The sequence below is a fragment of the Caloenas nicobarica genome, chromosome 5, assembly GCF_036013445.1.
Source record: "Caloenas nicobarica isolate bCalNic1 chromosome 5, bCalNic1.hap1, whole genome shotgun sequence".
NCBI classification, from domain to species: Eukaryota; Metazoa; Chordata; class Aves; order Columbiformes; family Columbidae; genus Caloenas; species Caloenas nicobarica.
In genome coordinates this window covers 58,412,237-58,432,566 of record NC_088249.1, presented here as the reverse complement: position 1 = coordinate 58,432,566, position 20,330 = coordinate 58,412,237, and the positions used below count along the sequence as shown (strand labels likewise).

At 42.0% G+C, this 20,330-nt stretch overlaps 1 protein-coding gene across 1 annotated transcript in view; it reads left to right on the top strand.

The window, feature by feature from the left end:
* The first annotated feature begins 2,201 nt into the window (after positions 1-2,201).
* Positions 2,202-20,330, top strand: part of DKK3 (dickkopf WNT signaling pathway inhibitor 3) — a 32,391-nt gene continuing 14,262 nt past the window's right edge. Inside the window, exons 1-3 of the mRNA XM_065637113.1 lie at positions 2,202-2,432; positions 4,381-4,518; positions 5,029-5,112. Of these exons, the coding sequence (XP_065493185.1) occupies positions 2,253-2,432; positions 4,381-4,518; positions 5,029-5,112 (402 nt within the window). The 5' untranslated portion in view covers positions 2,202-2,252. The remainder of the gene's footprint in view (positions 2,433-4,380; positions 4,519-5,028; positions 5,113-20,330) is intronic.

Sequence of the window (20,330 nt, the reverse complement as noted above, 5' to 3'; positions counted from 1 at the left end):
CGGGAAGGCTAATGAGCTCAGGCACAACGAGGGGTCACTGTGAACTAGACCTGGCTTGTGCCTCGCCGGCTCAGCACACGAGCGTGGCTCAGCTCCCCTGTGCCCACGGCTGTCCTTGCACACACACGGTTAGGGGTGCAGGGGACTCCAGCAGCGCCAGGGTGAGGTGCAAATCTAAGCAGGTGCTCTAGGCTGCTGCAGGTCGAGCTTAGAAGCCATAATTTGGCTCTCCTGGTTACGATCATAGTCAGTCTAAAGCCTCGTGTGCATAAGGAATTTATTATGAAGTAAACCAAGGTGACAGCAGAAAACCAGGAGAGCTGCTCTGCACTGACTTCAGGTGCAGATCTCCCATTCTGGGGTACAAGTGCACCCTCACCACTCAGCTCAGTCCCTGTCCAAAAAAACTCACTCAAAGAAGCTATGAAAATGGAGTTCAAGTCTGTGAAAACAGCCAGAGTAACTGTGATTGCATTGTAAGCTTATTCCACAATACTTCTCCATATTGAAAGATGAATGTATTCTTAATTCACTGCAACAGTACTGAATAAAGTGTATGCTGCAGCATCTTGTTAATGGGTCAAAAAATGCATCACTTTGCACCCTCTTAGCCCTGTAGGTGTCAGAGTTGTTTTTTTAAAATCACATTCATCAAAGGCAGCATGGGAGAGTCTTGCCTGCAAGCCAGGGTTTGGGACTATGGCCCTCATCTCACTGCTAGAGAGGGAGACTCGCTCTTTAGACCCACCTCTTCTAAAGTATTTAGGCAATTAACACTTACATGTGCTTGGAATGTTTGAAAAATTGGTCTCACACCCAAATTTACAAAGATATTACAAAGAAGCATCTAGCTTCTATTCAATTTCCTTGGGAGTCCAATGACTAAATAAATACCTTTGGGATTTGAGCCTCAGGTCCTTTTCTAAAATGTTTTCATTGTGGCTTCAGTTACTCCTCAAAGCCAAGAAAACTACAATTCTAAATGTTATTTAAATGTCACCCGTACATTGTCAATATTACTAAGCTGATTTGAGGCAGTGGAGGAACTGGAAACCTACCCATAAAGACGGAGGTGGAAAAGAAGAGTGGGTTGTCTAAACATTTCTCTGCTGGTACAGGATTGTTTCATATGCCAAAGTTCCCGCAATGTGATGGGACACATTTAAACTGTTAATTCATTCCAGATAATTCCTAACACTATTACTTAAATTGTGGAGTCCAAGAGGTTTACATTTAAAAAATCAAACTATTGTGTGACTAAACTCGGATGTACAGTGTGCCCACAATGAAACCTTCTGTCGCACTGAAGTATGATGTGCTGTGTCTGGGAGACTGAGGGAAAGGTTTCGCTCTGGGGACACAAGGGGCCTTCCCATCTCCACTGTTCTCTACAGCATTCTGTGAGCAGTCAGAGGTGATGGAAGCTGCCCTAGGCTGCCAGTAACACTGGATTGTATATTGGTGATTATTGTAATAATGCACCTGCAGGAAATTTTCAGGATTTAAATAGTTTCTGCAGAAATACTTTACTTACTATTACCTCTCACCCAGGATCCAAAATGAGATGTACAGGCCAGTTCTCACTTGGCACAACAATGTTGCCTCCGAGCAGTGAGTTGACTGCAGTAAAAACCATCCAGGAAATTCTTGGGGTGCAGTACAAAGAGGAAAAATAATGTGGAAACTGGGGAATATGCACATAGATACAAAATGATGATGTTGTCTGATCTTTTTTTTTAAAGGCAAGCAGGGTGCTGGCCAGCCGGGTGCAGGATGTGCCACCTCCCACAGACCCAGCTGATCCTCGAAGCTGAAAACATCTTTTCAAAAGCTTCGCTGAAGACTGGAAAGCAAAATACATCATGGAGACGTCGGGCAGCTCCTACCACTCTCTTTGCATCAAACCTGTTCAAAAAATCAACAGAAGGAAGGTCTCGGGTCTGAACGGGAAACTCATCCTGCCCCCTTCCCTCAGCATCTCTCCCGCGCCTCCCTCCCAAAAGTCATTCCCGCTCCCCGCCACCGCGGGGGCTGCGCCCTCCGTGCCGCTCTCCAGCGGGGGCTGCGGGGCCGGGCCGGGCCCGTGTGGGCCGGCGCTGCGGGAGGCTGCGGGGCCGGGCCGGGCCCGTGTGGGCCGGCGCTGCGGGAGGCTGCGGGGCCGGGCCGGCGCTGCGGAGCCGCCCGCTCCCGCCCCACCTCCGCGCCGCCAGCCCGCACCGTTGAGGGGCGGCGGCGGGAGCGGCGCCACCGGGATGCGGCGCGGAGCGGGGCCGGGGCCGCGATGGCTGCTGCTGGCGGCCCTGCTGGGGGGTCTGTGCTGCGCCGCGGGGGGCGGCGGGCGGCGGCGGGCGGCCAGCCTGGGAGAGATGCTGCGGGAGGTGGAGGCGCTTATGGAGGACACGCAGCACAAGCTGCGCAACGCGGTGCAGGAGGTGAGGGGGAGGCGGGGGGGGGCGGCACGGGGGAACCCCGAAAGGTGTGGGGGGGGTCCCTTCCTCCCTCACCCCCCGGGTCGGGCCGCACCGCACCTGCGGCACCGGCGTCTCAGCCGCCTTCGTCAAGTCCTGCGGGCAGCCGCCTCTCCGCGTCCCCGCGGCGGGGCCGGGCCGCTGCTGCCACAAAGAAGCCGTGGCCGCTGCCCGGGGCGGCGACCTCCGCGTTCTGGGCTGGGGAGGCGCGGAAATCCCCGGTGCTGCCGCCCTTCTCGGGACGCGCGGCTGCGAGGGAAGGTCTCTCCGCCGCTTCTGGCGCTGTTTTCTGCTCGCCGCGGGGTTCTCCCGCCCCGCCCCGCACATCGGCCCCGCTGCTGCGCGGCCCCGGGCTCGCCGTGTGTCCGCGCTGCGGGGGAGCGCGCTGCAAAGGCACCTTCTTGCCGCGGTGCAGGCTCACAGCGGGGCAGAAATGCAGGGAGATGGTCCGTCTGGGTCCTGAAGTGAGGAAATAACAGTGCGTGGCAAGGGGAGGAGTGCAGAGTGGTTTTATTGTCTTTCTGCAGCGCAAACTAAGGCACGAGAGGTTATCCCAAGCCAGGATTCAAAGGTGTAAGACAGTCCTGAAAACACGTGTGGAGAAGCAGCTTACTTTTGATGTAATTCCTTGCCTTGATCTCAAATTCTTTGCCCAGAATTGAACAGGACCTGTTTTAAAGCCAGGTCATGCATCTAGACCCCGAGCCATTGTCTCGTATGGCAGTTAAAAGACCCGGTTCCCGCATTGCCCTTGCTTCCGTGCTTCTTTCCCTTCATGCTAAGGATCTTTCTTCCAAGTTCTGTTTTCCTCTCTCTCATTCAAAAATACATAGTCCAAAAAAGCCCTTTTACTGACAGCCCACTGGGGAAACAAACCTTTGTTTGCTATAATTAGATAATTTCTGAACTTTTCCTGCCATCTGGACAGTTGCTGAAGTGTGTGTCTGTTATCCACTTCATTTACACTGCATATACACTGAGACAAACTAGCTTTTTTTTTTTTTTTAAGTATTCTTTATAATGCCAAAAGTAATCTTAGTTATAAATAAGGATGTAGTAAAAATTTCTGCCTGTTTTACTCTAGCCAGCTCTGGATTGAGGAATGGTCTATGTACAGCAAGAAATGTGGATTGTCTGAACTGCAGTTTAGCAGATAAATGCTTTACACTTATAAAGCTTTGCAGCTGTCATTTAAAATAAACAGACACACCAGAAAGACAAATTTCGTCTTGGGGAAACATTCTGTTGTTCAGCCTGGCTAAACTTATGGCCTCCCAGCTCCGTTGCAAATAACAAAGGGATGCAACATTCAGAGTTTGTGTTGTTTACAAGATTTGTGCCCTTTTGCTGAGCTTACTCCGTTTTCTGATTCAGAGAGCGCCCCTGTTCCATGCCGAGTCTTCGTCTGGCAAACAAAGACAGTGGGAACTGAAACAGAATGAAATTCTGGATGCACAATCCCTGATCAGGAGGACTCCTGCTGTTGACTGCAAGAGGCTTTGGCTACGGCTCTGTCCTGCCAGAATATTTTCTCTTCTTTGTCAGATGGGAAAGTCTGTCTTAAGTGTTTAGTGGTTTTCTGGGAAAAATAGAAAGCCGGGATCTTGACAGGCATCAGCCTGTGCAGATACCAAATTGCCACGACTTTTCGCACAGCTTTTCCTCACAGGGACTGACTTTGGCTTAGATAGTCCAGAGCTCAAGGGTTTAACTCTCCAGTGTTTCTCTAGTCCATTAAAAGAACTGCTGTGGTCGCTGGCTGAAACAGCTGAGTAAGCGTTCCCATACAGGAGCATCACTAACAGCATCACGTAATTAAACAGGACATTACTGGGGACTGCACAAGAAGTGTTGCCTGTTCTCTTTTCTGTGATTGTTGCTAATTTTCAGTTGGTTTATTTACGTTTGGCAGATGGAAGCTGAAGAGGAAGGGGCAAAAAAACTGTCGGAAGTAAACTTTGAAGACTTACCTCCCAACTACCATAATGAGTCCCACACGGAAACCAGGATTGGTAATAAAACTGTTCAGACGCATCAAGAAATTGATAAGGTATGAGAAAACATGTCCAGCAAGCTTCTGGCTCTGACAAAATCTTTTCTTCAGAAACAAAACAAATTTTGCATGTTTTGGGGAGCAATAAGATAATTTGGAGCATAAACTTCCCTGATGATAATTACTTTGGGGTTTTATTGTATCTTATTTGCTTGCCTAATGACCGTGTAGGGTACATGTCATAAAAAGTTAAGTGAAATAATAATTTATTTTTTAAAAAGTGCCTGCTAAATATAGAACACAGATACAGCTATTACATGGGTCATAAAGGAATGACCATCTCCCACTCATTTAGCTTAATTACAGTGACATTTTAAACAAATAAAGAGGTAGGCATCATCTACTTTTGCCTCCCAGGTTAGGATTTTATGAGTGACAGCAAAATGGGAAAAAAAGGAGGGGGTGAGGGTGCATTAATTGTTGCAGAACTTTATTATTGCGGGACTGAGAATAACAAAAGACTAATACAAAAATGTAATATGATATTTTGTTCTTTTGCCGTATCAGGTTACGGATAACAAAACTGGATCAACAGTCTTTTCTGAGACAGTTATTACATCTATAAAAGATGGAGAAAACAAAAGAAATCATGTAAGTGAACACGTTTTCCTCTTGAGAATTAAACAAATGCTTTGGGCTCATCATTCAGAAGAAGGTGATATAGTTCACCTAGCAAAATTTCTGAATGCTTTAAAACACACAAAACCATTAGGGGTAAGCAGTCAAAAAATGTCTTTTTTTTAAAATTAGTTTAACTTGAGAATATTCTATTATGGATTGGGAGCAGAGTTTCAATGTTGTGGTTAACTGAGGTGCTTGATCTGAACATTCAGTTTGTCTGTCAAATATAAATATTGTACTCGGATAGCAAAGAGAGTTACACAGGCCTTTCCAGTGAGTGTGAATAAACCCTTGGTATAACAGTGCTTCATGTAGGTCCTCTCTGTGCTTTTGGGTTTCATAAAAAAATTGCTTTACAGACTTTAAACACTGGAAAATAAACCTCGAATTCTCGATTGTGAAGAGTCTGTGGAAAAATATATGGCTTTTTTTGCTTTTCAGTCTAACGTAGTGATGGACAACTGGTTGCAAAATGTTACTTTGAGGAGGGGAAGAAGGGCCAGACAATAAATCCCTCTCCCCTCTGGAAATATGGTTGTTTAAGGATTCTCAAAGAAGTTTAAAAGATTGAGAATATTCTTTCCCTGAGTCTTGCAGACATGGGTACGTTTGCTAAATATCACTAGTCCCATGAGAAATTCAGCACATGCCATATTTAAAATAACTGTTAGGTTTTCTTCGGTTATGGTCTTACCAAAATTGATTTTTTTATGCTCTAAGAGAGGACTTGCCAGTGTTTCCTCAGATAGCTGGCTTCATCTGACTAATAGTTTGTGTTTTAATATAGTTTAACATGCCCTGTCTTTTTTTTAGAGGAACCTTCTTTCAGCACTTTCACAGAAGCAGCTGTATAACTATTGCATAAGTCATTAAAAGAAGAAAAAAAATAGGATGGTAGCTCCTATTTTTAATAGGTGTAAAACCTGAAGTTAGTGCATCTTTTCTGCTATCATCCTCTGACTAAGTTTTCCCTCTTTCAGCTGATATTTTTATACTGCTATTAAAGTTGAGAATGGCAAGTAGGAAAATAAAGTTGCTTGTGTGTGCTATACTTTTTTTACTATTTGGCAAAGCTTACAGATTTGGTGGTAAGTCAAGGCATAAAATAAATTGCAACTACAGCTTGGTTTTATAGAAAGTGTTAACATATTGTGCAATGCTTTTTAATAATGAAATATGTGTAAAGATGGCAATTAATTTTATTTTTCATGCAAGTATGATCCTGATCTTGAAAACCAATGTACAAAGGCAAACCTTTCAATCTTCTTAGCACTGAGACACAACACGGCTGTTGTTTCATAATGTATTTGGCTTCCTTGTCATCTCTAGTCATTCTTCACAGCTGTAAAAAATATTTCCAAGTTAGCTTTCCCCAACAATCATACAAAGTTCCTTATAAGCTTCATATATCAAGTGACATTATCTGCATTTTCCATATGGGAAGGTTGCCTCACCAAGCCAGTGCTGCATCCAGAACCAATACTACTATTAGTCTTTAAGCTAAAGAATTTGAGGGCTGAATACAAATTTTTGTCAGACTTCATGGTGGCAGTCTTTATTCAGTTATGAAGTAGGCATAATGAGAGTTGCTCATGTTAACTTCTAATCATTTAAATCCTGGGGCGCTTTATTTATCAACATCGTTACTGCAACAGCTGCTGAAACAAAACTGCATTTGTTAATGTTTATTTCCCCTCTCACACTCATTTTGAACTTCCAGCATGCCCATGGTACAAGTACCTTATTTAGAGGTTGCCAAGTTAGAGAAAAAGCTAAATGGGAAAAGCAACCAAAAGACGTATTTTGTTGTTATTTAAGGAGAGTGGGCAAACGTGCATATATTAATTTGACTAAGAGACGCCTAATAGAAGTAAATCTGAAAATACTTGACAACTTTAGACATTAAGGAGGAATATGAATTATTTAGCGTACCACGAGAGTGAAGAGCTATTGTAGGAGTAATGACATGAGACTGAGAATTGAAAAAATTTGGTTACTGCAAGAAAAATGTGCTGCCAAGGGGAGGTCTACCAAGTGGGAGAAAAATTTTGTCCAAATTAAAAAGCACTATTGCTTAGATCTGTAAATTTAAGACAAAAGTATTAGGAAAATGTTGTGGAAAACTTTACACTTGGCTCCTTTTTATATACATAAATTTTCCTAGTTGAAGTGTTGTGTGACATTGTGGGATGTCCCGGGCACTTTCCGGGCCACAGGCTTCCCAGTCCACTGGATGGTGGAAGAGTCATTTCTGCTTCTTTGCTGCTTATTTTAAACATTAGCAACAAAGTAATACATATATAAGGTATTGTATTCTCCAGGCAGATGTAAATGGAAAATTTGAAATCTGCTTGGAGATTATGTCGGTGGACCTCTAAGTACAGCCAGCATACGCTGTTCTGTAATACTCATCCTTAATACCCACACGTCATTCATCCTGCTGTGTAGTACAGTGCAACAAGAGGTTTGTATAATCGTAGCTGCAAGTATTGTCAGTCATTTGAAAAGGACAATGCTGACATTTTGTTCTGGGGATGGGAGTTTGGCAGCGGAGGCTGTAGGGAGCCATCGCGAACAGGACCTCAGTTCTGATGCTGCTCCTGTAGCCTTCAGATTGGTGCCTCTTCAGAACAGCTCTTCTGTTTTTACTGTTCATCTGCTAAGTAAAAAAAAATAGGCACATACTATCACACTGCCTGTGTTTATAGGGAAACTGAATGCTGAAGAAGAGGTTTGGTTTATAGGCTTACCTTATAAAAGTTAAGGATTCCCAGAGCTCCTGCTCTTTTGGTACAAAATTGGGTGGTAAATACAGGAATTCATCAAACACCTCAGCAAACCACCTGCTCTGAAATGTGAACTCTGTATCATTGATTATTTCAGTAATCAGTGATAACTTGAACCCTACAACCGTCCGTTCACTTTTTTTCTCTGAGCTGAGTTAAAAGCCACTTGAGATCACTGAACGTTTTTTCTAGTGATATTTTTGGGCTTTGAGACATGATGTGTCTTGTGATGGGTCTTTGTTGCAATAATAAATCCACATACTGGCTGGTATGAAATTAAGCACTGCAGAAGCAGCTTCATGGGAAATAGGTTGTATCTGCTTTTTAAATCACAGTGCCCGTGTCACCCCTATGTCCTCCTGCAAACAGGTACAAATACATGCATACGTAGTACATATAAATATATATGTGTATACACTTATATAATGCAGATACACTATTACAGAAACATAAGGCATAATCTTCCCTCCACACACACTTTTCCCTGTCAGGCAGTATTTCTTCTTGGCCTTGCATCACAGAAGTATTCCCTTTAGACTGTGTTCTTTGTTACTGAATGGCTTGCTTGTCAGTATTTTGATGGCCAGAAGACTATCAGTATTTTAAGTCTCCAGAAGAAGAACTGGGCTGCTTACCATTTCTGGCAACGCAATCCAGTTCTTCAGAGGTGCTGCATTATTTGGAGGTGCCGTTTACATTCCCAGACTAACATTCACTTTCTCAGATGTCAGTGAGGACTGACAATCACCAGCATAGATGTCAGGCTGGGATCCAACACTCTTCTCTCTTTAAAGAGACCAAACAGAGGCAAGAGGTAGCTGGACGTGTATGTTTTTATGTCTGTGCAGGGGTTTACATCCACTTGCTCCTGCGTTTAAGGTTCCAATATTCTATAATTTACTTCTCCAGGGAATATTAGTTAGATTGCAAATTAATAGAGTAACTCCAGTAGTATTTTCAAGTATAGGACACAGATGAAGTAACAGCACTCTTTATTACCATGTGAAAATCGAAATGTTTTCTGGGTTGTTGACTAATTCTGTTTCAATTGTGATGCATTGACCTAACCAATGAAAAGCAGGCATGAAAATTAAAAGGGAGCAAAATTGGTACTGGTAAGATTTGCTGCACAAATATTAGTTGCATTTCTTCCCAGTTGTGTTCAGAGCAGTGTTTTATATAAGCTCTCTGTTCTAATTCAAGCTGGTGTACCTAAGATTTTTTTTTCTTCTGTGTATTAACTTGATAAATAAAAATAGCAACAGCTTCTTTTTAGCAGGTTTGGTGTGGGGTTTTTTCGTTTGTTTGGTTTGTTTTGTTTTTCCCAACTCTCTGCAGCTCTGGGCAGAGAGGACCGTATCACTGTGGAATTGCTTTCACAGCTGACTTGGAAGGTTCTGGAGGTGACCGTCAGTCAGGTCACTGGTGTATCTCTAGAGGTAGAGTGGATAGCATGCCCGTTATACTGGTCTTATTTAAAGCATTTTTCAGCCTTTATCTTCAGTTTCACAGTGAGATGGTAAAAAAAAAAAAAAAAAAAAAAAAAGAAAATAGTAGAAAAATTAAACAGTAATCTTTGGGGTTCTATGTCCCCTTTTTCTAGAGAGAAATCTGTTTTAAATGGCCAAGCTGTGGCACTTAATAACCAAGCTCCCACTTCTCTTCAGAACTACTGAAGCAACCGCTTGATTCCTATTTGAGCAACATTTGTGTGATTTCACTGCTCATATTGTCAGCCCCATATACTGGAGTTGCTCTCTTTTGAGATTCATGCTGCTCCAGGGAAAGGAGTTCCTACCAGTACTGAAGAGAAAAGGAGCTTTGAAAACTGAGAAGCAAGCATTCATGGAATGGCAATTGCAATTTTTCCATCAGCAGCACTGCAGGAGAGCAGCTGATAGCAGAAATTTGAACATCCAGCATCTTGATGTTGGCTTCTGCTCCCTTTGGCATGCTAGTGTCTCAGGGAAGACATTTGTTTTGGACATCTCGGTCCTACATTTGGGTCCAATTTCTGTCTCATTTTTCACAGAACTTTTAGTCCCTGGTGACTTGCACTCAGCAACCTTAAGCTATCAATAGACACACTAAGTGCATTCTTGGGTTGAAATCCTGGTCTCTGTCTAGCCAAAAATCCCGTAATATCTAAAGCCAGTAGTTTTTGTATACTTAATAATTTAATTTATTAGCAATCTGCTCATAGTCTGCACTTAATCCACTGAGAGAGATACAAAGTAGCCACGCAAACTGAACCAGAGTTTTGACCTTCTTGAGCCCAGTTAGTGAAAGAGCATTGGGACAGTGATCCTGAGCGGCCTGAATATGTGTCCTGTTTTGAAACAAGCAAATCCATTCTTTTGCTGCTTGTAGAGAGCCAGGGCTCTTCAGCCAGGCAGGATTCAAACATTCTGAACGTTTTACTGAAACCCTCTTTTTTTCCTGTCCTTTTCCATTTCAAGCTTGACCATGTAGAATGTGAAACTGAGGGGAAGACGCAGATAGCTCATGAGGACAAGTACCTTGTGTTTGTAGAAAATTATGTGGAGAAGGGTGCAAAGGGAATGAGGATGTAGCCAAAGATGAGAAAAATTTTGCAATTAGTATTTTGAATTGCTCTCTAATCTGGAATACCTTTTGGTCATGAATCTTGTTGTAGAGCAAGGGACATATCCTTCTTGGATGAAAGGTGTGATGGCCTGTGTGCATTCCTAAATGCAAATGCTTCGTAGTGATGCAAAAGCTGTTAAGAGGTTTAATTTAGCTTGTGGATGATAGGATGGCCTTATTGCAGTCAGATTAAGACCGAAGTTTTTCCTGGTCATCTGATGTTCACTGGACTATAGCCAAAAAATCTGAGTGTTAGCTTTAGTGACTGCAAAGACCTGACATAAGGAGTTTGAAAAATGTATGTCGTCTCTGATCCTGCAGGAAGAAAGTTCTCCAAGGAAGAAGGTGGGAAATCTCTGTAACTGCCAGCTGAGGTGTGTGTCATACAGCTCTGTCCACATCTTTACTGAACTTAGTCCATTCTGAGTTGGTTTGTTTGCACAGAGAGGATGTGATGTAGAAAGTTAAGGATCCACACAGTCAGGAATGGATAGTGTGTACAAACACAAGATGGTTTTGTAATACTAGAGTGCTGCAATGGCCATGATGTGGAGAAAAGTGAGACCATTTTCCATGGACTCAGATGTCGTGCTTGGTGACCCTGCACAAACAAGCAGGTGTAAACAGCTGTTAGACCTTATCAGGGTGGAGAGAAGCAACACGCCTTTTGCTGAGGGATGAGGCAAACCAGGCAGGTGTTTCAGCTGAAAACACAACAATCAAAGGTCAGAGAACACAGATCATTATCACATTTTTTTTGTCTTAAATAGTGGCTTGGATTTATAGGCAAAGAACCGATGCAACTGCAAGGGGGTTACTCCTGATTGAAGGTATCAAATCCTACCCTTATTTGTATTAGTGGGAATCTGAAGTAATTCAGATTACTTTAGTAAATTTACTTTGCTAGTGACAAAAAAGATTTAAAAGAGCGACTAGGATTTCTTTCATATTTCCTATTGATCTAGCTTGGCGTAAGTTTTTTTTTCTGTCAAGTGAGGCAAACAAAACTGTGTAGTACTAATTTACATTCTGAAAGTAAGTCTTCTTTGGTAATTCAGGTCTATACCTGTGTTGAGAATTGTTTTAAAATTTGTGGATCCTCATGTGCTATAATGTGAAATTTCTGTTCCATTTAAACTCCAGAGAACAAGAGTATTTTTACGCAAAATCAAGTTGGCTGAAGAACTGCCTTACTGTTTTTATGTATCTGGACGGTTACCCTTTGAGTAGCCGAATATGGAGAGGAGGAAGATTTTCTTGGAATAAATTTATCCTCACCAAAAATGTGGTATTACTGTACCACAGTAACAGTGCCTAGAATTGATTCAATGTTCTAGGTGATAGTGTTAGTGAAAACACAACAGCATCCAGTACATTTATCTGCAGAAGGCTACAGAACAGACTTTCATTCAGAGAGTCAGTGCCCACCCACTGCTTCATCAGTGTCCATTCAAGAGCCACGCACCACTTCTGAAGCTAACAGTGTTCTTGTTAGTTGTGGAAATAAATTCTGGCTTGTCGGCGACTTTTCATCTGTGGGGAGGTACGCATCGTGTTCGGTTACCGGCTTCTTCCTTGTTTGCATGTTGGTTGGTACAACTTTTCTGCAAACAAGCCGTGGTGAGGGTGTAGTGTAACTCAAAGGGCAGTTGTTTACCTTTTCCCTGGTTTTAGTTCAGTCTTCTCACACTTAACAAGCTGGGCTTAGGGAACTGAAGCATCCAAATGTCCTTTACAGATCACGTCCAACTTGTAGGGAGACATAAAAACAAATCGCCATGAATCCTTTTACTTTCTGCCTCTACTGAATCTACCTATTTATCCTAAGATAAATTAAATGTTTTTTTAATCTTCTCCGTAAGGTAAAAGATAAATCAGGAGAGTGAATCTTTTATGTGGGCTGGAGTCAACCCTGTGATCTGCGGATGTCTGTTAAGAGATCGTTGTATGGACTGTCTTTAGACAGCACTGAAAGTTCAGCATCAATGTTTCTTTCCTCTGGTCAGACTCATGTAGCAAAATTAACCACATGAGAGGAAAAGCTTTAAAGCTTTAAAGCGAAAGAGAAAAATTTTCCACTGGTTTTGATTACATGCTGTAATCCATTGGCTCCAGCAGATGCTTATTTGAGATTTTAGCTGAAACCATGTTATCTAATTAAGCAGTAAGCTTTAGCTGGTAGGATGACAACAGTAGCAAAGGCTTTTGGAAATACACGCTATGGATGTAAAGCATAAATGGGGTTTTATTTTTTATTTACATCTGTTGTAATCTTAGAATGATTGAGATACAAAGGATACAGACAAATGGACTAAATCTGCAACTGGTTTACATCTGTATTGTCATCTGTAAGGTGGCAGAATGGTACTGATTCACCATGGCTGGGAGGTTGGCCCAACACATAGTTCCATATGCAATGAGCCTGGGTGTTCTCTAACCTTCTCCTGGACTGTAGGAGAAGCAGAATAATCAAAATCAGTAGAATGACACTGGTTTTGCACCAGTGAGTAGGAGGAGACAGAATTAATATGATCTGTGATCTCTTGGCCTGTGTGCAGTGGTTTATGGTCAGGAGGCCGTGCGAGGTGCTACTAGTCCAGCTTGATGGTGTTTTGTACTATTAATACAGTTGACTAAGGTAAACTGTGGAAATTGGAGGAAAGTGGTGAATTGAAGTCTGTTTCTGTTTGGTTCAGTTTCTTCAAAGGTTTAGCGATGTGAGAAAAGAAGCACTGTAGAATGGTGGCTTCAAATGTATTCCCTGAGAAATGCATTTGTATGTCAGCTTAGTAAGTCTCAGTTTATCCTTCCACCCATCTGATTCGAAAGCAGCATTTTGGCATCTTTTGCAGAGTGAGTGTCTGACTCACTGTGGTAGTTAGCCCTGAGGAAAACCACATCAGCTGTCAAGTCATGGTTGCTCACTGCAGCCTATAGAGACAACCCCCCTCCAACTTTTCTGTCTGTCCCAGTTCTTACCTTAATAACAAATCCACTTCTCCCTTCCAATTGGTAATATATTGTTACAGACCATAATTGGTAAAAATATATACAGGGTGGGGTGGGAGTTTCAGATTTGTTTACTTGTTATTCCGTCTGGAAATGACTCAGAGCCTGTTCTGTGAATTTATGTCACGCGAGGAATCCCTCAGACTTGTTTCCTCAGAAAGTCCACTCATCCCAGGGGGAGGAAGAAGCATCTGACGGCATGTGGAGAGGCTGATGTCGTGGTGTCAGGCAAAGGGGAACCTCGCTGGTCTTTCTGTGTCCAAGATATTTCACAGCCGTCAGCGAGGGAAAGTTTTGGTCCCCTAGTAGGTGTTTATCTTGGACTTCGTGCATTGCAAAAATCTATAACACATTCAAACTCTTATGTCCTTTTTGGAAGGACATAAATGGTATGCTGAAGAGCCTTTTTCATTTCTTCTTCATTGGAATTCGTTTAGGAAATAAAATTAATGTTCATTAGTAGTCATCATCTCATGCTGTTGCTATCCTCTAGATATTTTAGGACTGAATAAATGTAGGATTAGGTACATTTATACAGTCCTAAAATTATATTTGGCCCTTTGAAGGCAACCGCAAGGCTGATGTGCCCCCCGGTGAAAATGAGTTTGACACCCCTGCTCTAGATGTATGATTTCAGACAGAGAATTAAATTAAGAAAAAGCAAAAGGCTCTATTGTAATTCCAACAAATGTCCCAAAGAGGAAGTCTGGAAGAAGGCTCAAAAAGTCAACATCTACAACCCAGATGCCTCCTCCATCCTTAGACATTCATCTCATCTGTTCTCTAAATCTGTAAGTGCCGGAGACAACTTATTCCAATGCTGTTCTGTGCTCACTCTATTGCTGTAATTTGAACCCCTTTTTCTTCCATCTACAGCTCATGGAAAAGAAATTATTCCCTTTCTTCTACAGTAACAGCAGTCTGCCACACCGTCAACTCTGCTATGGGCAAAATCCATTGTAGATGAATTCTTACCCATGTATTTATCTTCTGGTATTGTTATCTTTGTTTGACACCTTCATCAGTAAGTCAGTCTCTTGAAAATGTAAGATACCAAAAAAGTATATAATGTAAGAAAAAGTCACATGTGATAGATTTGGCACAGGTTGGCATCTTACTCTGAGTTCTACTCTTTAATTTAGTGCTTAAGAGAAGGAAGCAGCTATTAAGTACAGAGATCTTGTTTTGAACTGGTTTTGCACAGCTGTTTCACATCCTTGCTGTGTACAGCTACTCTGGGTTGTTTTGCTTTTATAAATTTTCAAAATTTACATAGTTTGGTAGTGAATCATGGAAACTTTGTAGCTGCCAATTGTAGAGAGAACAGACTCCTGCATTGAAGTTCACCCCCCCCCCAGGCACACAGCTACATGAAAGCGGTATCTTTATGTGATTGCTGACTACTTACAAATAATGGCACTTCAGAGCTTTGTTGCACAGTTTTGCAGTGTTCCCTTAACTGTTGCTGTATCTCAAGACATTTAGAATAAAAACCAAGATCTTTTAGACCACGAGGTTTAAGACACACCTTCTGGTTATCAAAGGTCAAAGCATTGTTCTCTGATTAATAGACAGGTAGATGCATTTCTCTATTAAGACTATTAATTGCAAAACCATTAGGAAAACCTTGTTTATAAATGTGCATCAGTATTTTGACCTCATTTGATAATCTCATACTGTGTGAAAAAGCTTTTCTTAACATGGACCAGTTAAACATGAAGCACATGGCTGTTGGTTTTGAGTATCAGATTGTCTAATTTCAGAATATTCCTTCGCTGTCTAATTATGGATATAGAAGATTATAGAGTATCTGTGTATTTAAAAAAATGGACTGAGTATATAGCATGGCACCAAGTTTCCTGAAGGCTGCAGGGAAGATTTTGTTGTCAGAATTTCTACCATCCTGCTCTGCCTAGAGTACACCTGGCAAACAGGAGAAGAGAAATTTCATGTTAGAACCTGTCCTGCCTGCTCTAGGGCAAATGTCTGGGACAACACGAGACTTCTGCTATTGCAGTCACTGCAATATGTAGCCCTAATGGTTGTATACACACGTATATATGTGTATGTGTATATATGTCGACACAGACCTTTGCTTCTAGGAGCTCTTAGTTTCCAGACTAAGTTAATTACCTGTTAGATTATAGTTTGTGGGGTTTTTCTACCGAATTTGATCAGTTCTTCTAGTGTGCTTCCTCTGATACCGCTGCAAAATAGACTGCAGTAAGTACTTCGCACTGTGTTTCCTGCTCAGAAGCATTTTCAGAGGCTGTAGCCTTGCCAGGATCAGATTAGTATGTTGCTTACTGAGAAAAAGAGGGGGTGAGAAAAGAAAATTAAGTGACTGCTTCTGCAGTGGCCTGCCGTGAAATGATTACATGGCATACAGAGATTTTGACGGTATAGAGCATCAAGGCATCACTTTTCTCACTGTCTTGAGGCATTTTTCAGGAATTGGGTGACTTCAACCTGCCTCGATTAATTCCCTGGGCTTTTTGACAGCATGTTAAGGCTAACCTTGCTATGTTGCTTTTGGTACCTAAAGCCAAGCTCAAGTGCCTTCGGGCTATCTTCAGTTATGTCATGTGGACATATTTTTTCATCCATTCATGTTGTATCACGTAGAGAGCCAGAAATGAAGTTTTTCCAGTTAAAATGTTTCTGTTTTCTTGGCGGGGGAAAGGGAAACAGGTGAGATTAGCTCTCTGGAGAAGTTCAAGACAAAACTGCAGAAGTCACTTGTACTTTCCTATTTATTAGTTTTGAGCTCAGAAGTCCCATTCCTGTTGAACAGCCACAGAAATAGCTGACTTCTCCCACATAGCACGGGGATGTGACTAATACCATAGTTCGTAGTTCACATGTCTGCCCTTTTTAGTATGTCTTTTTTTAACAGTAGTCCTTATTTTTATGAGTGCTATGTGCTTGGCAGAACAGCAGTAAGAGGTTTGCTCTGCTGGAAAGTATTACAGAGGTTTTGAGGTATTTCAAGGCAAGTTAATTCGTATCTCATTAAAGACAAATGCAGTATGTGCTCTGTCTAGACAACTAAGAGATTAGGAACTGCAACGCTACTGCAATTCAAACTGTGGTAGTAGTTTCCATAAAACAATATTCCATTCTATGTAATTCTGCCATTTTTCTAATACAGATAGTATATGTAGGATAGAAAACAGTTTTTCTGCTTTTTTTCCTTACTACTCAGCAGTTTTTGCCATGTGCTGCAGTAATGGAGACCAGCCCTACGTGAAAGGACTTGTAGAAATTAAAACAAAACCTAGAGGGGGTTATGTAAACACAGAAGTAACCATTGCCTCTTAGAAGTGCTAATTGCTAAGAAATGTCAGTTTGAAGGAGAACAAGTGGCTTTGCCAGAGCACTTCAGCTGTGGCCGAAGTTATCATCATCTCACAGATAGAGCTGGGCGAGCTCTGGAGCTGTTTGGGAAGGATCTCCAGCTTCTCTTTATGGAGGTTAACACTGAGTTTTACTTGACCTACAGATTTTTTGAAAAAGAAATTTATTTATATCAGGAGCTTTTAAGAAACATGTAAATGGTCTTTTTGTGCAGCGGAGTTTTTGAGGCATAGTTGTCCCAGCGGACTGGGAGAGGTATCTCGATGCATTTCCAAGGTTGTTACTAAAAATCATTTTCTAATTGTTGCACCAAATGCTTTTGTAGCATGGCTTCCTATGTTGTGTGCCTCCTGGCAAAAAAACTTCCTCACCTCTCTGAAATCAGTGAATTTTGCCTCTATACTTTATGGCTTGTGAACTTGAAATCCATAGAGGGTTAGGAATGAACCCTGGAATGGCTGTTTTGGCTTACAACTGTACAGACAGTGCCAAGGCAAAAAAAAAAAAAAAAAAAAAAACAGGCCTGCCTCTCCTTCAGCTTTTAGACAGTTTGCAAAGGTCATGTAGCTTCAAAAGCAGGGGAAAAGTGGTTCTCCCATTGGAATCCCACTTACTGTACTGTTCTGTCAGTGCAGTCAGTGACCTTGGCAGACAACTGCTACGGAGTTTCTCCAGTTTCTCCAGTACCGCTGCCCCTTGCCCAGGGGGGCATTTTCTCTTCCATGTACTCTCCCCCTCCCCATTACTGTGCCATGTCTGGCTTTGATAAATGTATTAATCACCACTGAAGAGTTGTGTATAAAGTCATCAGTGAAGCCTTCCTCTGCTTTCGTGGGTTCTAACCTAAAGTGTCGAGAGCCCCGAAGGAAAGGAAAGCTCATTTGCCTGTCCCTGACAACTATTGGCTGAAGATACGAAAAGCGAAGAGAGAGTTTTGTTTAAAATTATCGTTGAGGAAAGACTTTTTGAGAATGTGGGAGGTTGGGTGAGTGTGAGTGGGAAGAAGGAATAGACATTTCAATTTTGAATGTAAAATCAATTATTCCATTTTGAAAGTCAGTATCAGACTTGAGCATGTTTTCTAGTGTATGCTTGGGTCCTTAGTTAGGAATTGAAAGAAAAAGAGCAAAAAGCAAAATGAGCATGATTTCAGTCTATACCATATCACCAGTGAAACAGAGTATTAAAAATATTACCCTGGTGAGGTACAGAAACCAGATGAACACTGCAAACAAAAGTGGGTTTCTATGTGAAAGTAGGTTAACTCCGGCCTTGTAGTTCTGCTTTCTTAACTTGAACTGTGAAATTCTTTGCTTCTCCTTCTTTATCCACAGTGTGTTACATCGGCAGAGGATGATGTGGCCGACACCACGGTTGGCCACACTCCACCTGTCAAGTGCAGTTGGCCAAAATAGCCCGTAGTGCTGTCCTTGGCAAAGTCGTGCTGCTGGGCAGAGCGTGAACATTGTCATATCCCATTGAAAGAATTTTTATTTTTTTTTTCTTCTGTGCCTTTCCATGAACATTCAGCCATTGGGAAAGTGCTCTTGTCAAAACCTGTGACACCAGCTCTGACCTGTACATGCCTGCGCTGTCTCGCACTCGGGCATCTGTGGCAGCTTTCTGGTAGCTGTGGTACTGTCATGGTACTATCACTACATCTCTCACTTTCGTATTCTCAAGTGTGGAGACTAAACCACTATTTAGGAAAGCAAATGATAGCTTGGCATAATCTGCCAAAGTCATTAAAATTGAAATTTCTTCCAGCAGCAGTTGTTTTAGCAGTTTTATAATACAAGGAACTTTTTCCATGAGTTTCAATGTTTTGTTGAGGGTTTGTTTGTTTGGTTTTTTCCTATTGGTTTTGGAGCCGATCTAACCCCCCAAACTGCTTTCAGGTGTTGCAGGATATTCACTTCAGAGTACAGTCCTATAATAAGAGCCCACAGGATGCTGAGTGTGTACTGACAGGTACATAACATGCTCTTCTCCATCCTGGCATCTGTTGTTTATGGGTCCTGCTATACTCATTAATATATAGACTATTCTGCTTTCACGCTGCATTATTCTTTAGTACTTCTCAAACAGCATATGCCTTTGCTGCTACGTTAAATTAACTGGTGTAACAATGTAATGGATTTCAGAGAGAAGCGCACCATTTTAAGCTTAGCTAATTCTGTCTTTAAGCTATTTGCTCAATTTGTATGCTCTGCTGCATGTCAGAAGCCAGTGGTCCCCCTCCTCAGTTTACACACTGTTGCTCCTGAAAAGACAAAATATTCTGAGAAATGACTTAGTTTACAGAATTCCAGAAGAAAATGGTTTGTTCAGAATCCGTTGCAGCTGATGAAGATGTTTAGGTTTGCTCCTTGTCCAGCAACTGTTGTGTCTCAAGGTACCCTGATTAGAAAAGGTCTGTAGCCTGAATAAGGAAAAAAAGAACAAGACAAAAAAGATAAATGGTTACACATATGTGTGTATAAGCACTACTCAGTTCTGCATTATATATATAATACCTGGGTGAAGGAAGTTGATTTGGAGTGTGGCATAAAATTTCAGAGAGCATATGAAAGCAAGCTTTTTCCATGCCAGGAAAGAAAACCATGAAGTGATTTTTTTCCCCCAACCAAAAACCCTCATAAAACTGGAGGTCTGAGTTGGTGGGACACAATTCAGTGAGAGGAGAAAAAAAATTTTTGGCAAGGGACTCATGAGTGCAAGAGGAAGCGGTGACTGCAGAATTGCAGCTTTGATGTTAGGTGGTTTTAGAGCTTGAGAGAGTTATTCCATGAGCTAAAAAATGATTATGGCAAGATTTCTCCTCTGTGGAAAGGCACAATTGGAAAAACTGACTATATTGAGACCTGGCTGTTTGCCTGAGAGTGGATGGAACAGGAGTGAAACGGTATAGTTTATTCTGAGTATGGTTTGTATAGTGGGAATCATAAAAGAAGCTGACAAAGCTACAGACAGAAAATTGGCCAGAAAGAGCACGGCTGCTGAAGAGAGGTGGCCAACTGCTAACTTGGAACCACAAAACCTCAAACATACTGTATAACGTTTAGATTTTGACCCACCTGATTACGTAGTGACAAAAAAGCAAACAAGCAGAACACACACTGTACTGGAATGATGAAGCTGCAAAAACATTAGAATTTACAGCAGCTTAGACCTGGTGATACTAATGTCTCAAAATAGTTGAAATGACTGCTTCTTAATTATAAACACATAACCTGGATATCATGTCATTGACTTGAAAAGAATCAGGCCCCAGGCTGTGTTTGGCTTCTGTTCTGTGTTCTGGGTAATCAAACTGTTTGAAAACATCTCAGATGGCCAAAATGTGCAACTTAGTCGCAGCATTGCTCCTCGTGCAGAGCAGCCCTGTCTCACACGGTGCAAGGAGCTTCCGTAAGGTTTAATCTGGAG